This window comes from Bufo gargarizans, chromosome 3, assembly GCF_014858855.1.
Source record: "Bufo gargarizans isolate SCDJY-AF-19 chromosome 3, ASM1485885v1, whole genome shotgun sequence".
In the NCBI taxonomy this organism is placed as follows: domain Eukaryota; kingdom Metazoa; phylum Chordata; class Amphibia; order Anura; family Bufonidae; genus Bufo; species Bufo gargarizans.
In genome coordinates, this window is record NC_058082.1 from 7,914,494 (window position 1) to 7,935,485 (window position 20,992).

Genomic DNA, 20,992 nt, shown 5'->3' on the forward strand with positions numbered 1-20,992 from the left:
GGCTATACCAGTCTGAGGGGAGGGGGCGCTGCAGTTCTTATACTCTTCATAAGCACACTGTTTTCAAGATGCCTTGTCCAGTTTACTCTTACTTCTCCTCCTTCTTCTTCTTCCACTTACTCTTCTTTCTTTTCCCTCTTACTTTGTCTTTCTTTTGTTACCTTTCCTGTTTGTCACCCCTTTTCTTACTATTCACTTCTTTTTTTTTCTTTTTATTCATCCTCTTTCTCTCCTCTTTTTTTAGTTTTCTGTTTTTCTTCTTATTTATCTTCTTCTTTTCTTTTTCTTTCACCTTTTCTTCTTTCTTTGAATCTTCTTCCTCTTTATTCTTTACAGTTTTCTTCTTTAAGTTTCTTCCCCTTTTCTTCTATTTATTTTTCTTCCTCTTCTTTCACCTTTTCCTCCTCCTTTCTCCTAATTCAAATTCTTCACTCTTTTATTTCCTTTCCTCTTCTGGTTCTTTAATTTTCTTCCCTCTTTTTTTCTATCTCTTTTTCTACCTCTTCTTTTACATTTTCTTCCTCTTTTGATTCTTACCAATTTTTTTTCTTCCACTTCCAATCTTTTGCCTCTTTTTTTTCCACCTTTTGTCCCTCTTTTTACTGTTTTTCATTTTTTTCTCCCCCCTTCTTCTTTCCATCTTTCTGTTTCCATACATCATGTTGCTGTTTGTTTCTTCTCCGTGTTCTCTCAACTCTTCAGGGAATCCTTGTCCCACATTTATTAACAATAGCAGCGATGAAGCTGGAGAAGGCCCTTGGCGAGAACTGTGCCTTATGTATTGTAAGCCGCCTACTTGTTTAGCAGTGTGGTGTTTTTGGAATTGTTTGACGCCCTCTTTCTGCCTTCTCTGAGCACCTGCACTTCTGCTTCACTTTTACCTGCTCTGAGCACCTGGTCTTCTGCTTCACTTTTGCCTGCCCTGAGCACTTGCTCTTCTGCGTCACATTTACCTGCCCTGAGCACTTGCTCTTCTGCGTCACTTTTACCTGCTCTGAGCACCTGCACTTCTGCGTCACTTTTACCTGCTCTGAGCACCTGCACTTCTGCGTCACTTTTTCCTGCTCTGAGCACCTGCACTTCTGCGTCACTTTTGCCTGCTCTGAGCACCTGCACTTCTGCGTCACTTTTTCCTGCTCTGAGCACCTGCACTTCTGCGTCACTTTTGCCTGCTCTGAGCACCTGCACTTCTGCGTCACTTTTGCCTGCTCTGAGCACCTGCACTTCTGCGTCACATTTACCTGCTCTGAGCACCTGCACTTCTGCGTCACTTTTACCTGCTCTGAGCACCTGCACTTCTGTGTCACATTTGCCTGCTCTGAGCACCTGCTTTTCTGTGTCACTTTTACCTGCTGTGAGCACCTGCACTTCTGCGTCACTTTTTCCTGCTCTGAGCACTTGCTCTTCTGCGTCACATTTGCCTGCTCTGAGGACCTGAACTTCTGCGTCACATTTACGTGCTCTGAGCACATGCTCTTCTGCGTCACTTTTACCTGCTCTGAGCACTTACACTTCTGCATCACTTTTACCTCCTCTGAGCACCTGCACTTCTGCATCACTTTTACCTCCTCTGAGCACCTGCACTTCTGCGTCACTTTTGCTTGCTCTGAGCACCTGCACTTCTGCGTCACTTTTGCTTGCTCTGAGCACCTGCACTTCTGCGTCACTTTTACCTGCTCTGAGCACCTGCACTTCTGCGTCACTTTTACCTGCTCTGAGCACCTGCACTTCTGCGTCACTTTTACCTGCTCTTGAGCACCTGCACTTCTGCGTCACTTTTACCTGCTCTTGAGCACCTGCTCTTCTGCGGCACTTTTGTCTGCTCTGAGCACCTGCACTTCTGCGTCACATTTGCCTGCTCTGAGCACCTGCTCTTCTGCGGCACTTTTACCTGCTCTGAGCACCTGCTCTTCTGCAACACTTTTCTACCAAATTCACTTGTTGGCAGTGTTGTATCTATAGATGCAGCGCGTGCACCTGCACGTGGATCCTGTTGCCTGATTGTAGGGTGCTTGTATGGGGGGATGCCTGGAAAGTTGGGGGGTTAGACAGTTGATGCACTTGGGTCCAGGAGCTTCAAGCACAAAATTAGTTCAAGGGTTCCAATACTTTTCTAAATCCAAGATATAACAGCAGATCTAGCAGGGCCAGGAGGAATGTTACCCATAACTATGTTCTGATGACATCATTTCCAAACAAAAGGACAATGGTAAATGATTCAGTGACAAGCTTATCACACAGGAGACCATGCAACTGGTGCCCTGAACTGAACTGCTTCTGCCCACAAGGTCATGGTGTATTCCTGTAGCTGCCACTAGGGGGAGCTCATTGCATTATTTGACAGCTCCCATTGAGGATGTATAAATCCTTATGTAGTGAGCTCCCCCTAGTGGTGGCTGCAGGCAGACAGAATTTTACATTAATTTATATCAGTGTAAAGGGAACATTCTCATCTACAACCAGAGGGTGGCATTTGTACAGGCCTAACATTTCTCTCAGCAGAGGGTTTGCTACAATATATCCAGTCCAGACAATGCTCTGTGGGCTGAATACCTCGACAGCTCCTGCTCTGTGGTGGCGGGTGATCTTCCTATTACCAACCCGTATTCCTTCCTATAAGACAAAGGAATATTGGTCTTATACATGGAAAAATAGTTACAGAATGCAGATCAGATTTTCACTCATTGTCCCATGTCTACTTGGTACAGTGTGTCAGTGCAGATCAATTGTGTCAGTCTGGAGTTCACAGACGACTGTCCACTCTGCAAATCATTGTAACAAACCCTCAGCTGTAGGACATTACCCTCAGCTGTAGCGTTAAGCAAAAAACGCTGCCGGAACAGTTTAATGCGAGTGTGAAAGTAGCCTGAGTTCAGGGTAGATTTTCAGATTCTGAATATAAGCAGGAATGTATTCATTTGCAGACAGCAAGCAGAGATCTTGGAAAAGGTGAGTCTGTATGTCCATCAGACTGGAGCTGCCCTTTAAAGGTGGAGTTCCCCTTGAAGACAGGGCTTAGAGCGCTCAGTGTGTAGTAATGGAGTAACATGTTGCAGATCCTCTCCCCGGGCGCCTGACACATAAGAATTGTTATTTTCCAGCTGCAGGGAACCTATTGATGGGTTATTTCTGTGTACAATGAGTCTCCGCAGTATGGCTGCCCCAGCGCTGCCCCCTCCCCCGCTCCGGGATCATTGATCAAATAGAAGCCATGATTATTCTTGCTGCGGGATCAATACTTCATTACTGGAGGACTTAATTATTAGCGGTCTCAGAGTTTACTTTTATTCCTCACTTTTACACTTTCCCGTCACGTCTGTGACCGCTCCCTGCTCGGGGCCCCGTATCTGTCTTCTTCCCTCACCCTCCAAACCATCAAATAGCCTTCTCCTCCATGTGTCCTGGTTGTCAGCCTTCTATCTGTGCTTGTGTGTGGACGAGCCTCCTCCAGATGTGTGCCCCAGTGATACACTGCCCCAGTGATGTCACAGCCCCGCCCCCTGCTGATGACATCACTGATATAATGATGTGATCAGACATGAGATCCTCACACCTTATACTACAGTAACATTTTAGAAGATTTAATCTTCTGAATCGTTCCTCGTCTTATCGATTATGGTTTTTCGGGATATCGCCGCGGTCATCACTTCACCCCACTTCTATATGACAGAGTAACGAGTCCTCGCAGTCCGCCGTCCTCCATCTTGTACCTATCAGGCGCAGTCCACGTCCTGCCTCGGGTCTGCCGTGGACTCGCTCATGCATTTAGTGACATTTACTGATAGTGGAAGAAACATCAATCAGCGGCAAAGACAGGAAGGAAGAGAAAGGTCATGAGCGGGGAGGAGGCCCGCCGCATCCAACCAGAGAAGACACCCTCTCTATCAGCCGCGACAGATTCCCATCCACCACGGACGGCGATAAGGATTTTATTTTCTGCATGTCATTAATCCAACCTGCCAGTGCGGTTGTGTACTAGATGGTGAGATGACGGAGGAGCTGCGTACTGTATACGGCGGGCAAAGAATATTAATGGCTTTGTAAAGGAGAAGAGGAGGACAACATAATGGCCTCTCGTAGGGGTGCACACAGCGGCTACGTGGCCCCCAACTACAATATAACCTAAGGACAGAGGGGCCCAGATACAATGTACACAAAGATATGGGGCCCCTAGAATCAAAGGAGGTAGAAGAGCCCAATAGTGTTCCCTGTATAGTATTCACACCTCCTGTGTAGTCACTTACATGGGACTGCACCGGACATGGGTGCCTTCTTAGATTTCATGTAAAATCTGCTCTGATACAGGACGTTATTGGAGGCGCTTTAACAGTATAAATAAATTCCAGGCTCCTGTACACTGACAGTGATCACAGGCCGCACCGCCGTCTATAGGAGGTAGATACACTGACAGTGATCACAGGCCGCACCGCCGTCTGTAGGAGGTAGATACACTGACAGTGATCACAGGCCGCACCGTCGTCTATAGGAGGTAGATACACTGACAGTGATCACAGGCCGCACCGCCATCTATAGGAGGTAGATACACTGACAGTGATCACAGGCCGCACCGTCGTCTATAGGAGGTAGATACACTGACAGTGATCATAGGCTGCACCGCCGTCTATAGGAGGTAGATACACTGACAGTGATCACAGGCCGCACCGTCGTCTATAGGAGGTAGATACACTGACAGTAATCACAGGCCGCACCGTCGTCTATAGGAGGTAGATACACTGACAGTGATCACAGGCCGCACCGCCATCTGTAGGAGGTAGATACACTGACAGTGATCACAGGCCGCACCGCTATCTATAGGAGGTAGATACACTGACAGTGATCACAGGCTGCACCGCCGTCTATAAGAGGTAGATACACTGACAGTAACCACAGGCCGCACCGCTGTCTATAGGAGGTAGATACACTGACAGTGATCACAGGCCGCACCGCTGTCTATAGGAGGTAGATACACTGACAGTGATCACAGGCCGCACCGCTGTCTATAGGAGGTAGATACACTGACAGTGATCACAGGCCGCACCGCTGTCTATAGGAGGTAGATACACTGACAGTGATCACAGGCCGCACCGCTGTCTATAGGAGGTAGATACACTGACAGTGATCACAGGCTGCACCGCCATCTATAGGAGGTAGATACACTGACAGTGATCACAGGCTGCACCGCCGTCTATAAGAGGTAGATACACTGACAGTGATCACAGGCCGCACCGCCATCTATAGGAGGTAGATACACTGACAGTGATCACAGGCCGCACCGCCGTCTGTAGGAGGTAGATACACTGACAGTGATCACAGGCCGCACCGCTATCTGTAGGAGGTAGATACACTGACAGTGATCACAGGGCGCACCGCCGTCTATAGGAGGTAGATACACTGACAGTGATCACAGGCCGCACCGCCATCTGTAGGAGGTAGATACACTGGCAGTGATCACAGGCCGCACCGCCGTCTATAGGAGGTAGATACACTGACAGTGATCACAGGCCGCACCGCCGTCTATAGGAGGTAGATACACTGACAGTGATCACAGGCCGCACCGCCATCTATAGGAGGTAGATACACTGACAGCGATCACAGGCCGCACCGCCATCTATAGGAGGTAGATACACTGACAGTGATCACAGGCCGCACCGCCATCTGTAGTAGGTAGATACACTGACAGTGATCACAGGCCGCACCGCCATCTATAGGAGGTAGATACACTGACAGTGATCACAGGCCGCACCGCCATCTATAGGAGGTAGATACACTGACAGTAACCACAGGCCGCACCGCCGTCTATAGGAGGTAGATACACTGACAGTGATCACAGGCCGCACCGTCGTCTATAGGAGGTAGATACACTGACAGTGATCACAGGCCGCACTGCCATCTATAGGAGGTGGATACACTGACAGTGATCACAGGCCGCACTGCCATCTATAGGAGGTAGATACACTGACAGTGATCACAGGCCGCACCGCCATCTATAGGAGGTAGATACACTGACAGTGATCACAGGCCGCACCGCCATCTATAGGAGGTAGATACACTGACAGTGATCACAGGCCGCACCGCCATCTATAGGAGGTAGATACACTGACAGTGATCACAGGCCGCACCGTCGTCTATAGGAGGTAGATACACTGACAGTGATCACAGGCCGCACCGCCATCTATAGGAGGTAGATACACTGACAGTGATCACAGGCTGCACCGCTGTCTATAGGAGGTAGATACACTGACAGTGATCACAGGCCGCACCGCCGTCTGTAGGAGGTAGATACACTGACAGTGATCACAGGGCGCACCGCCGTCTATAGGAGGTAGATACACTGACAGTGATCACAGGCCGCACTGCCTTCTATAGGAGGTAGATACACTGACAGTGATCACAGGCCGCACCGCCATCTGTAGGAGGTAGATACACTGACAGTGATCACAGGCCGCACCGCTATCTGTAGGAGGTAGATACACTGACAGTGATCACAGGGCGCACCGCCGTCTATAGGAGGTAGATACACTGACAGTGATCACAGGCCGCACCGCCATCTGTAGGAGGTAGATACACTGACAGTGATCACAGGCCGCACCGCCATCTGTAGGAGGTAGATACACTGACAGTGATCACAGGCCGCACCGCCGTCTATAGGAGGTAGATACACTGACAGTGATCACAGGCCGCACCGCCATCTATAGGAGGTAGATACACTGGCAGTGATCACAGGCCGCACTGCTGTCTATAGGAGGTAGATACACTGACAGTGATCACAGGCCGCACCGCCATCTATAGGAGGTAGATACACTGACAGTGATCACAGGCCGCACCACCGTCTATAGGAGGTGGATACACTAACAGTAACCACAGGCCGCACCGCCATCTATAGGAGGTAGATATACTGACAGTGATCACAGGCCGCACCGCCGTCTATAGGAGTTAGATACACTGACAGCGATCACAGGCCGCACCGCCATCTATAGGAGGTAGATACACTGACAGTGATCACAGGCCGCACCGTCGTCTACAGGAGGTAGATACACTGACAGTGATCACAGGCCGCACCGCCGTCTATAGGAGGTAGATACACTGACAGCGATCACAGGCCGCACCGCCGTCTATAGGAGGTAGATACACTGACAGTGATCACAGGCTGCACCGCCGTCTATAGGAGGTAGATACACTGACAGTGATCACAGGCCGCACCGCCGTCTATAGGAGTTAGATACACTGGCAGTGATCACAGGCCGCACCGCCGTCTATAGGAGGTAGATACACTGACAGTGATCACAGGCTTCACCGCCGTCTATAGGAGGTAGATACACTGACAGTGATCACAGGCCGCACCGCCGTCTATAGGAGGTAGATACACTGACAGCGATCACAGGCCGCACTGCTGTCTATAGGAGGTAGATACACTGACGGTAACCACAGGCCGCACCGTCGTCTATAGGAGGTAGATACACTGACGGCGATCACAGGCCGCACCGCCGTCTATAGGAGGTAGATACACTGACAGCGATCACAGGCCGCACCGCCATCTGTAGGAGGTAGATACACTGACAGTGATCACAGGCCGCACCGCCGTCTATAGGAGGTAGATACACTGACGGCGACCACAGGCCGCACCGCTGTCTATAGGAGGTAGATACACTGACGGCGATCACAGGCCGCACCGCCATCTGTAGGAGGTAGATACACTGACAGTGATCACAGGCCGCACCGCCATCTGTAGGAGGTAGATACACTGACAGTGATCACAGGCCGCACCGCCGTCTGTAGGAGGTAGATACACTGACAGTGATCACAGGCCGCACCGCCATCTGTAGGAGGTAGATACACTGACAGTGATCACAGGCCGCACCGCCGTCTATAGGAGGTAGATACACTGACGGCGATCACAGGCCGCACCGCCGTCTATAGGAGGTAGATACACTGACAGCGATCACAGGCCGCACCGCCGTCTATAGGAGGTAGATACACTGACAGTGATCACAGGCCGCACTGCCATCTATAGGAGGTGGATACACTGACAGTGATCACAGGCCGCACTGCCATCTATAGGAGGTAGATACACTGACAGTGATCACAGGCCGCACCGCCATCTATAGGAGGTAGATACACTGACAGAGATCACAGGCCGCACCGCCATCTATAGGAGGTAGATACACTGACAGTGATCACAGGCCGCACCGCCATCTATAGGAGGTAGATACACTGACAGTGATCACAGGCCGCACCGCCGTCTATAGGAGGTAGATACACTGACAGCGATCACAGGCCGCACCGCCGTCTATAGGAGGTAGATACACTGACGGCTATCACAGGCCGCACCGCCGTCTATAGGAGGTAGATACACTGACAGTGATCACAGGCTGCACCGCCATCTATAGGAGGTAGATACACTGACAGTGATCACAGGCCGCACCGCCATCTGTAGGAGGTAGATACACTGACAGTGATCACAGGCCGCACCGCCGTCTATAGGAGGTAGATACACTGACGGCGATCACAGGCCGCACCGCCGTCTATAGGAGGTAGATACACTGACAGCGATCACAGGCCGCACCGCCGTCTATAGGAGGTAGATACACTGACAGCGATCACAGGCCGCACCGCCATCTGTAGGAGGTAGATACACTGACAGTGATCACAGGCCGCACCGCCATCTGTAGGAGGTAGATACACTGACAGCGATCACAGGCCGCACCGCCATCTGTAGGAGGTAGATACACTGCCATCCGCCGTCTATTAGGCCACCAGCTTCAATGTACACAGATGATAAGGGACCACAATTACAATGTGTGTAGATGACAGGACGTAGAGGTGCAATGTTCTGCAGATCTTTAGAGTGTTCAGTGATGTAATATTCTGCAGGTTCTATCATGTGACGGTATTATGTTATATAATAGCATTTCCGAGAGGCTCGTTAGTCTGCAGAGACGGGGGGTCGGAGGCTCCTGTGCGCTGTATTTCGGCATCATCTCTCGGATCTGATAAATACGGCTGAGAATGAACAATGTTTTCAGTAAATTGAATTCCGTGTCGGCGGCGCCCGCTGCACGCGCTGCTGTAGTCGCGCCATCTGTTTGTTGCAGATATGATACAACGAATGAAACGGAGCCGCACAATCTATAGGATAGGTATAGATATCCGGGCAGGCGCGACATGGAGGCGGCGTCCGCTGGGCGGGGGAGGGGGGAAGTTTCATAGTTATTTTCATCTCATATTTTATTATAAGCAAAAATTTAAATTCTGAGAATTATAATGGGAAATAAAATAACCTTAGAAGATACATTGTGTTCTCTTCCTGCCGTATTTCGTCGCTCGCTGTAATCAGCACAGAATATTGGCTGTTATTATTGCGCAGATTTTCCATTTTCTTCCTGTGTATTGGTTATTACAGTTATTATTATAACTTAAAGGGCCGGCGTTCATTTCTATATCAATAATAATTAAACTTTACTAGACGTTGTGCTTCTTTTCCTCACCCTTGTCAAAATCTCTGCTTGCTTGTCTCAGAACATTCTTTATCCCACCGAGAAGCTAAAACCTACCCTTCTCACAGCTGAAGGTTTGGTACAATGCATCAGTACAGACGATCCTCTGTGGAGTAAACACATCATAACCATGAATCTCTTGTCCTGAGAGTTTGTTACAATGTATCACTGCAGAGATAATGTATTAGTCTGGAATTAAGGCTGTTTACTCCTGAGGATTGTCTGTACGCGATGCAATTGTAACAAACCCTCAGCCGGGACGCATTACTTTCCACCCCTTTGTATTGTTTGGGCTTCAGAATAGATTACCTGGGGGCGATGCCTTGTTTAACCTGCACTTATCCTCACTCTTCTGTCTTCTCTCCCGCCAGGACGCTTTGCTGGCTCTCGGTTCCGCCATCGACATCCCCTGCCTCCGCGACGCCATCAAAGATGCCGTTACTTCTGTTTTGCCAAAAGTGGTAAGTACTGCACGAGGAGCAACAGAAACCAGAGATACTAACTGAACAGAAAGATAAGGGCTCATGCACACGACCGTATGTATTTTGCGGTCCGCGAAAAACATATCCGCAAGAAATACGGATGCGGAACGGAACAGCTGGCCCCTAATAGAACAGTCCTGTCCTTGTCCGTAATGCGGACAATAATAGGACATGTTCTATTTTTTTGTGGAACGGAAATACGGACATACGGAAACGGAATGCACACGGAGTAACTTCCGTTTTTTTTGCGGACCCGTTGAAGTGAATGGTTCCGCAGACGGTCCGCCCAAAAAAAAAACGGAACGGACACGGAAAGAAAATACATTTGTGTGCATAAGCCCTAAGGCAACGTCCTGCAAGACATCCCCAATCACAGCCAGCATTACACTCCAGAGCTGAACTCCGAATTCTAGTTTTTAGTAGAAAAGTCAGCAAATTTGTGGATAATTAACCCCAGCAGCTTGGCGGAGCTCCTATCATTCTCAATCAAGTCATAAACATTAATCGCTCAGCAGGACCAGAGTGCTGCAAAAACGTTCTATCCCAGCTCTGACACCCCAGACATGGGCACGTTTGGCTAATCAACTAATTATAGCAGACATTAGAGACAAATAGACGTTTCTGTCGGCCAGAAAGCAGGGGACGTTCCCACGTCTGGGGTGTCAGAGCTCCAATGGGATTATGAAAGGGGAGTAAATACTTCATCCTCTCCAAGGTTCTAAAACAGAAACAAAGGGGTTCCGTACCTGTGATGGTAAGAACGTCATCTACATGCTGAAGGTCCATGTAGGACAAACCTCGAGATCGGTAAAGGTGAGACCTAATGAGCATCGGTCTGTAATCAGGACGGACAGCAGCTCAAGAGCAGGAGACCCGAAAATTCTCCTCCTAGGAGAAAGTCCGGAGAAACCACAGTAAATAGACATAATATGTGTGATCTGAGGTGGACAATACTAGAAGAGGTCAGGTGGACTGAGGACACCCTGATGGAGACGTCGCTGCTGCAGAGAGAAGTAGGTTGGACACCTTGAGCCTGAAAGGGTTAAATGAGAATTGTAACTTTAATGTGTTTTTATAGGACAATGTTTTGGAGTAAGCGGTGAGTAAGTGCTGGGGTTGAGGGCGGGGCTTATATAATGATGATTAGCAAGCTGGCACGCATGACAAGGGGGGCGGACCCCCAAAATGTATCTACATGCTGGACAAAGAGGGCGGACCCCCGAAATGTAGCTACATGCTGGACAAAGAGGGCAGACCCCCAAAATGTAGCTACATGCTGGACAAAGAGGGCGGACCCCCGAAATGTAGCTACATGCTTGATAAAGAGGGCGGACCCCCGAAATGTAGCTACATGCTTGACAAAGAGGGCGGACCCCCGAAATGTAGCTGCATGCTTGATAAAGAGGACGGACCCCCGAAACGTAGCTACATGCTTGACAAAGGGGGCGGCCCCCCAAAATGTAGCTACATGCTTGACAAAGAGGGCGGACCCCCGAAATGTAGCTACATGCTTGATAAAGAGGACGGACCCCCGAAATGTAGCTACATGCTTGACAAAGAGGGCGGACCCCCAAAATGTAGCTACATGCTTGACAAAGAGGGCGGACCCCCAAAATGTAGCTACATGCTTGACAAATGGGAAAGACCCCCAAAATGCAGCTACATGCTTGACAAAGGGAGCGGACCCCCGAAATGTAGCTACATGCTTGACAAATGGGAAAGACCCCCAAAATGCAGCTACATGCTTGACAAATGGGAAAGACCCCCAAAATGTAGCTACATGCTTGAAAAAGAGGGCGGACCCCCAAAATGTAGCTACATGCTGGACAAAGAGGGCGGACCCCCAAAATGTAGCTACATGCTTGACAAAGAGGGCGGACCCCCAAAATGTAGCTACATGCTTGATAAAGAGGGCGGACCCCCGAAATGTAGCTACATGCTTGACAAAGGGGGTGGACCCCCGAAATGTAGCTACATGCTTGATAAAGAGGGCGGACCCCCGAAATGTAGCTACATACTTGACAAAGAGGGCGGACCCCCAAAATGTAGCTACATGCTTGACAAAGAGGGCGGACCCCCAAAATGTAGCTACATGCTTCATAAAGAGGGCGGACCCCCAAAATGTAGCTACATGCTTGACAAAGAGGGCGGACCACTGAAATGTAGCTACATGCTGGACAAAGAGGGCGGACCCCCGAAATGTAGCTACATGCTTGACAAAGGGGGCGGACCCCCGAAATGTAGCTACATGCTTGACAAAGGGGGCGGTACCCTACTATTTACCCCCTGGTTACAATGGCTGCTGAGGTGACCTCACCTCCACCGTCTGAACCCCTGCTACACACAGTTCTTCTTCTCATTGCGCGGTCGTCCATCCTTTCTTCTCATCATGAGAGGAGTGATCATTCTGTTGCTTCCTTCTTGCCGATCTCTCGCCAGATTGTTAATTACTTACATTGTGTGAATGAAGACGGTAAAACATTCATGAGAACAACTTGTCTTCTGGGACTCGTCGTATGAAAGCAGACTGTGTGATCGGAGAGACGTCCTTTGTAGACTCCCCGGGGCATCGTGCTCTGCCATGAACCTGAATTTGGAATTAGCCACGTGCCCACCAAAGGCTGCCTGCACCCAAAACAGCCGTTTCCCTATTTGGTTGGGGGGGCGTAGGGGGATGCACGGACCGCCTGTAAGTTCTGAGCTCAGGATATTCACCTGCCCCAATAGCACAGATACAGTTTCCACATGGCCGGGCCCTCCTCTCCGCATCCCCAGGTGTCCGGTTTAGAAGAAGTAGGTGGAACAGAACCTTTGTTGTGTCCTAGATTATGGCAGTGGGCGCGTTGCTCAGCGCCTGTCCTAGATTCAGACTTTGAGATGCAGTAAAATTCCATCAAACTGGCGTTAATGGGATGAGACCGTCCTCCATAGTACTACCAATTACATTACATGATACCCCATATGGACACAGAGTGATCGGCTCCTGTTGGTACAGGCTGCTGCATGGCATCACCGGCATGCTAAGGAAACGGTGGCCAAACATGACGTCAAGCTCAGCGGACTCACCCAGCCATGTCATGTCTGCCGATCGAGGTTCACACCTTGTCCTGGTTCTCGTTCACTGTGCTATTGTTTCTGGTTTGACTCCATATTGTTCACTTCTGCCTTGGATTGCTCTTCTGGTACCTGTTGTTTTTTCTCCTGGCTCTGAACATTGCTTCCATTCCTGACTACGCTCCCCTTTCATACTGTGACCATCTTGTCTTCTGGCCTGTCACATTCTGATTGATCTCCTGACTCTGACCCTTGGCTATGTTCCCGATCTTGCTACTTCTCTAATAAGTCCATATCTCCTTATGAGGCTTTCAGGTTCTGTTATATGGCTGGATGGACCGTGAATCCAATGATTTTGGGTCTGTTCATCTTCACCATGAAATATATTATTGGTTTTATGGTCCAGTGTTGATATATTCTTTGGTTTGACCAGTCTGTTGCCGTTCTCATTTATGTCTGATGTCTCATAACTCTCGCTAGGATTCCAGCCCTCAAATTTTGTCTTGTTCCTGACCTTGACCTTGGATATTATTCCTGTCTTGGATTGCTCTTCTTGTTTCTGTTGTTCTTCTCCTAGCTCTGACCTCCATTCCTGACTATGCTCCTCTCTCATCCACTGACCCGTTACATGCTGATAGATCTCCTGACTCTGATTCTTGGCTCTGTTACTGATCTCGCTACTCCTCCAATCTGTGACGAGTCTGGGATCTGCAACCTAGGAATCTTCATACAGTAAAGTCCATACCTCCCTATGAGGGTTACAGGCTCTGTTATAAATGCTGGATGGACCACGAATTTCCAAGATTTTGAGACCCTGTGTCTTCACCATGAAGTATAATAGTGGTTTTATGGGCCAATGTGACATATTCTTTGACTTGACCACTGTATGGGCCATTCACATCTGTCTGATGTATCTTCACTCTCACTAGGACTCCAGCCCTAGATTTTTGACTTGGTTCCAGTACCTTAAAAACTGCTTGTCCTTGACTTTGCCTCTTGTGATCCTTCTTAACCAGGTTCAGAACTCAAACTCATCTCATCTGACAATATCCCAGATATTACCCCTAGATACTGAATCCGTAGCTATAGTCCTGATCCCATAGTCTACTGATATTACTGTTACCTACGTCACCCCCATACAATATACCACAGTGTGGATGCCTACAGGAGACCAGCTACAGAAGCCTCAGGATGAGAGCAGTGATTTTCCGGTTTGGTGCCTGGCGCTGGGGATTTGGGTGAAGCAGCGGGTGGTTAGCGCTGAACACATCAGACGGTTGATCTGCAGATGGCCAAGCTGAGAAGAAGAGAATGTGCTGTTCCCAGAGTCATCGCATTTTATCAGGGAAGTTTATTGAGCATGAAATTGGGATCAACTGTGTGTCAGAGGATGGAGGAAGCTGATGATGATGTGCCGCAGATGGAGGGGCATTCAGGGCGCCATTAAGGAGAATGTTCAGCCTGGAAGAAAAATGAACTCTGACTGATCATCAGAGGTGACCTAAAGTGTGGAAGTGTCCAAGATCACCTGACAACCTGTCACCTGACAACCTCCAAGTTATACAAAGTCAAACATTGTCTACCATGGTGTAATGTGTTAGTGTGTCATTATCCTGTACCCCGAGTGTCAGTGTCATTATCCTGTACCCCGAGTGTCAGCGTCATTATCCTGTACCCCGAGTGTCAGAGTCATTATCCTGTACCCCGAGTGTCAGTGTCATTATCCTGTACCCCGTGTGTCAGTGTCATTATCCTGTACCCCGAGTGTCAGTGTCATTATCCTGTACCCCGAGTGTCAGTGTCATTATCCTGTACCCCGAGTGTCAGCGTCATTATCCTGTACCCCGAGTGTCAGAGTCATTATCCTGTACCCCGAGTGTCAGTGTCATTATCCTGTACCCCAAGTGTCAGTGTTATTATCCTGTACCCCAAGTGTCAGTGTCATTATCCTGTACCCCAAGTGTTACTATCCTGTACCCCGAGTGTCAGTGTCATTATCCTGTACCCCGAGTGTCAGTGTCATTATCCTGTACCCCGAGTGTCAGCGTCATTATCCTGTACCCCGAGTGTCAGTGTCATTATCCTGTACCCCAAGTGTCAGTGTCATTATCCTGTACCCCAAGTGTCAGTGTCATTATCCTGTACCCCAAGTGTTATTATCCTGTACCCTAAGTGTCAGTGTCATTATCCTGTATCCCAAGTGTCAGTGTCATTATCCTGTATCCCGAGTGTCAGTGTCATTATCCTGTATCCCGAGTGTCAGTGTCATTATCCTGTACCCCGAGTGTCAGTGTCATTATCCTGTACCCCGAGTGTCAGCGTCATTATCCTGTACCCCGAGTGTCAGCGTCATTATCCTGTACCCCGAGTGTCAGCGTCATTATCCTGTATCCCAAGTGTCAGTGTCATTATCCTGTACCCCAAGTGTCATTATCCTATACCCCAAGTGTCAGTGTCATTATCCTGTACCCCAAGTGTCATTATCCTGTACCCCAAGTGTCAGTGTCATTATCCTGTACCCCGAGTGTCAGTGTCCTTATCCTGTACCCCAAGTGTCAGTGTCATTATCCTGTACCCCGAGTGTCAGTGTCGTTATCCTGTACCCCAAGTGTCAGTGTGTCATTATCCTGTACCCCGAGTGTCAGTGTCAGTATCCTGTACCCCGAGTGTCAGTGTCAGTCTCCTGTACCCCAAGTGTCAGCATCATTATCCTGTACCCCGAGTGTCAGTGTCAGTATCCTGTACCCCGAGTGTCAGTGTCATTATCCTGTACCCCGAGTGTCAGTGTCATTATCCTGTACCCCGAGTGTCAGTGTCATTATCCTGTACCCCAAGTGTCAGTGTCATTATCCTGTACCCCGAGTGTCAGTGTCATTATCCTGTACCCCGAGTGTCAGTGTCATTATCCTGTACCCCGAGTGTCAGTGTCATTATCCTGTACCCCAAGTGTCAGTGTCATTATCCTGTACCCCAAGTGTCAGCGTAGCATTATCCTGTACCCCAAGTGTCAGTGTCATTATGCTGTACCCCAAGTGTCAGTGTCATTATCCTGTACCCCGAGTGTCAGCGTCATTATCCTGTACCCCAAGTGTCAGTGTCATTATCCTGTACCCCAAGTGTCATTATCCTATACCCCAAGTGTCAGTGTCATTATCCTGTACCCCAAGTGTCATTATCCTGTACCCCAAGTGTCAGTGTCATTATCCTGTACCCCGAGTGTCAGTGTCCTTATCCTGTACCCCAAGTGTCAGTGTCATTATCCTGTACCCCGAGTGTCAGTGTCGTTATCCTGTACCCCAAGTGTCAGTGTGTCATTATCCTGTACCCCGAGTGTCAGTGTCAGTATCCTGTACCCCGAGTGTCAGTGTCAGTCTCCTGAACCCCAAGTGTCAGCATCATTATCCTGTACCCCGAGTGTCAGTGTCAGTATCCTGTACCCCGAGTGTCAGTGTCAGTATCCTGTACCCCGAGTGTCAGTGTCAGTCTCCTGTACCCCAAGTGTCAGCATCATTATCCTGTACCCCGAGTGTCAGTGTCATTATCCTGTACCCCGAGTGTCAGTGTCATTATCCTGTACCCCGAGTGTCAGTGTCATTATCCTGTACCCCGAGTGTCAGTGTCATTATATCATACTCAAACTATCCAGAAGAATTACCTCTTTGAGTCTTCTGCTCTCCCTGTACATGTGAGGATCCAGTGGTTTCCTTTCTGCTATTCTCTGGGCCTCAGCTGATACATCATTTGTTAGTCATGGGAAGAGTAGACTACATCACCCATTATTGGGGTAACCAGGATATAGATATATGGAGAGTTCGGATATCTCCCGATACACAGCTACAGATTTAGGACCTTCAGGACCTTGGATAAGGACGTCCTATGTAGGATGATTACAGCTTCTACAAGGTGATGGACGTTCTGACCCAGGATGCAGTCATATCAGAGATGATGGGGGAAGGATGAGTATCCTAATGTCTTGAGTTTGGCATGAGCAGGATATAACACTGAGTGGACTTCTGATCTGAAAGCATTGTTCATGATTTTAGAAAATTCAGCACCTTGGAGAGGGACAGGAGATGACAGAACCCAAAGGACGTTCACACTTTTTCAACCCTGTGACTGTTGTGATACATCTGAAATAGAAATGGAGCCCTTTACTCTCCGCCATGTGTTATTCCAGACCCTCTTCCCCTCCTTAGTTGGTGACTTGAAGACAATTTTCCTCCTGTATGATGGACAATGATGAGTTGTTAATGTATGGACCATGGATCTGCCTTTAGTCCTCACTATGTCAGCTATATAACCACGCAGAAGAGGAGGGGGGTCTTGACTGGTGGTTTATGGAAGGCAGAGGGCATAGGATCCCACCAAAAAATGGACAACTGAAAATAGAGACCTATCCTGGCTGGTTACGGGATCGAGGACTATTCAGCACCAGGGACAGGGACACCACAATGAAACAGTGGAGAGCGGTCTCCGACATTGACCCCCAACCAGTAGTTCTGTGTCTGTCTACGTCACGTGGAGGAGCCCACTGCCTTATCAATAACTGGTGTACAGGATATTGGAAAAGGAAGGATATTCCTGGACTTGATGTCCAATAACTGCATGAAGCCATCTCATTAATTTCCTTGGAGAAGAGACCAAGAGAAACAAATGAGCTTAACCCAAGTCCAAATCAATCGTGTCCACAATTTGTTCCTTACTTATCAGAAGATAATAAGGCAAATTCAATCACCTCTGATCCAACGTATTGAACCTAAGTCCTCAGTGAACTGTCAACCAGACGTTGGTGGGATGTCCACACATCTGGAGGACACACACACAAAGTGATGGAGGAATTGTAGGGTGGCCATATCAATTGCATCCAGCAGTGACCACATTCTCACTCTAGTGCCCCCTACTGGTCTTCTTTTCCATTGAACTTTATTGTCTTACCGCAAGGCACTACCTGATGATGTTAGTTTGATGGAAACCTATGTATAATGAGTTTCCTCCTCTGATGACATGGTCTATTAGACCTCATTCCAGTGTCGTCCTTCAGGTTACCTATGCTATGTTCTTCATACTGTTGTATAGACGCTGCTATAGTGGATGGAGAATACCATGTGGGCACAATTATAGGGATGCCATGATAGCATAGGCACTACTGATTCCTGCTGTTGACATTAACTTGGCCTTAAGTCTTGCTTCTTGTCTTGTCCTTCTGGTTGACCTTCAGCCTTACAGTTCCCATTCTTGGCTTTTCCTTATTACTTCTGTAGTTGCCTACAGCCATAGCAGCCTCACCAGCACTCCATTCACACCTCCTGCATTGTCCTTCAATTAAGTTCTGTAAATAACCAGAGGATAATCACCCGGATGTTCCTTGAAGCAACGTCCTTACTTCCTATAAAGATATAAGTGAATACCAAGGCAAATTATGGAGTAGGTTATATGGAATATCATTGTGAAAATCATGACACAAATTACTGTGCAGATCATGGTGGAAATCATGATGCAGATTTAGGTGGAGCTCATGCTGCTGATTATGGTGTAGATCATGATGAATCATCTTGGTGCAGAGTACTGTCCAAATCACAAGATGCACAGATTGTAGTGCAGACCGTGGTGCTGATTATAGTGAAGGCCATGGTGGAAATCTTGCTGCAAATTATGATTCAGATCATGATCCAATTAAGAGTACAAATCATAACTGTCACGATCCCTCCTGTGAGAGAGGTGAGAAGATCGGATAGACTTGCTGCACGTGAGGCTATCTGACAGGTCTCTCTGTTTTCCTCTATGTATGTTGTGGTTTGGCAGGATCTCACCTCTCCTCAGGTGCCGCTCGTTATCAGTGATGAGGCTCTATTTAGATCCACCTCACACTGCTGACCATGCGGTTGATAGTTTCTGCTTGGAGTTGCTAGTGCTGGTTTGTCTTGGGATCTCCTGCTTCTCCATACATCTCTAAGCTAAGTACTTGTTGCCTTCGCTGTTTCTTATTATCTGGAGTGTGTTGTTTCTAGGCCTCAGGGAGACGCAGGTTCCTTCATTCTGGAAGGAACCAGCTGTCTCATCCCCTGCTACCTATCCTAGGGCTCGTCAGTTTTAGCAGGGCTTTAGGTATCCGGTGTATGAGTATTTCCACCATCAGGATCTGCTCATACTGGCAGGAGTTAGGGAAAGGCCTAGGGATTACTAGGAGGTCACCATCCCTATTCCTTAGCTTTTGAGGCCTAGATTGTTGTCTATTCGTTGTGGTGTGTATTTGGTGTTTTCCCTTCCCCTTAACCTGTGACAAAAATGCAGACCATGGTGCAAATCATAGTGCAGACCATGGTGCAAATCATAGTGCAGACCATAGTGCAAATCATAGAGCAGACCATGGTGCAAATCATAGTGAAGATCATGGTGCAAATCATAAAGCATACCATGGTGCAAATCATAGTGCAGACCATGGTGCAAATCATAGTGTAGACCATGGTGCAAATCATAGTGCAGACCATGGTGCAAATCATATTGAAGACCATGGTGCAAATCATAGAGTAGTCCTTGGTTTAAATCATAGTGCAGACTTGCTGCACATAATAGTTCAGACCATGGTGCAAATCATAGTGCAGACCCTGGTGCAAATCATAGTGCAGACCATGGTGCAAATCATAGTGCAGACCATGGTGCAAATCATAGAGCAGACCATGGTGCAAATCATAGTGAAGATCATGGTGCAAATCATAAAGCATACCATGGTGCAAATCATAGAGCAGACCATGGTGCAAATCATAGTGCAGACCATGGTGCAAATCATAGTGCAGACCATGGTGCAAATCATATTGAAGACCATGGTGCAAATCATAGAGTAGTCCTTGGTTTAAATCATAGTGCAGACTTGCTGCACATAATAGTTCAGACCATGGTGCAAATCATAGTGCAGACCATGGTGCAAATCATAGTGCAGACCATGGTGCAAATCATAGTGCAGACCATGGTGCAGACCATGGTGCAAATCATAGTGCAGACCATGGTGCAAATCATAGTGCAGACCATGGTGCAAATCATAGTGCAGACCATGGTGCAAATCATAGTGCAGACCATGGTGCAAATCATAGTGCAGACCATGGTGCAAATCATAGTGCAGACCATGGTGCAAATCATAGTGCAGACCATGGTGCAAATCATAGTGCAGACCATGGTGCAAATCATAGTGCAGACCATGGTGCAAATCATAGTGCAGACCATGGTGCAAATCATAGTGCAGACCATGGTGCAAATCATAGTGCAGACCATGGTGCAAATCATAGTGAAGACTGGTGCAAATCATAGTGCAGACTATGGTGCAAATCATAGTGCGGATCATGGTGAAAATCATAGTGCGGATCATGGTGAAAATCATAGTGCGGATCATGGTGAAAATCATAGTGCAGACCATGGTGCAAATCATAGAGCAGATCATGGTGCAAATCATAGAGCAGATCATGGTGCTAATCATAGTGCAGACCATGGTGCAAATCATAGAGCAGATCATGGTGCTAATCATAGTAAAGACCATGGGGCAAATCATAGAGCAGACCATGGTGGAAATCATAGTGAAGACCATGGGGCAAATCATAGTGCAGATCATGGTGCAAATCATAGAGCAGATCATGGTGCAAATCATAGAGCAGATCATGGTGCAAATCATAGTGCAGACCATGGTGCAAATCATAGTGCAGACCATGGTGCAAATCATAGTGCAGACCATGGTGCAAATCATAGTGAAGACTGGTGCAAATCATAGTGCAGACTATGGTGCAAATCATAGTGCAGACTGGTGCAAATCATAGTGCGGATCATGGTGAAAATCATAGTGCGGATCATGGTGAAAATCATAGTGCGGATCATGGTGAAAATCATAGTGCGGATCATGGTGAAAATCATAGTGCAGACCATGGTGCAAATCATAGAGCAGATCATGGTGCAAATCATAGTGAATACTGGTGCAAA

The 20,992-nt window shown here is 48.1% G+C and overlaps 1 protein-coding gene across 5 annotated transcripts in view; it reads left to right on the top strand.

Moving 5' to 3' along the window:
- LOC122931886 (cGMP-dependent 3',5'-cyclic phosphodiesterase-like) overlaps window positions 1-20,992 on the top strand; it is a 310,101-nt gene that overhangs the window by 135,012 nt on the left and 154,097 nt on the right. For 4 of the 5 annotated variants that reach the window (XM_044285943.1, XM_044285942.1, XM_044285945.1 and 1 more), the window contains one exon: window positions 9,866-9,955. The exons of the other annotated variant lie outside the window; for it this stretch is intronic. In XM_044285943.1, the coding sequence (XP_044141878.1) occupies window positions 9,866-9,955 (90 nt within the window). The remainder of the gene's footprint in view (window positions 1-9,865; window positions 9,956-20,992) is intronic. 5 annotated transcript variants of the gene reach the window in all.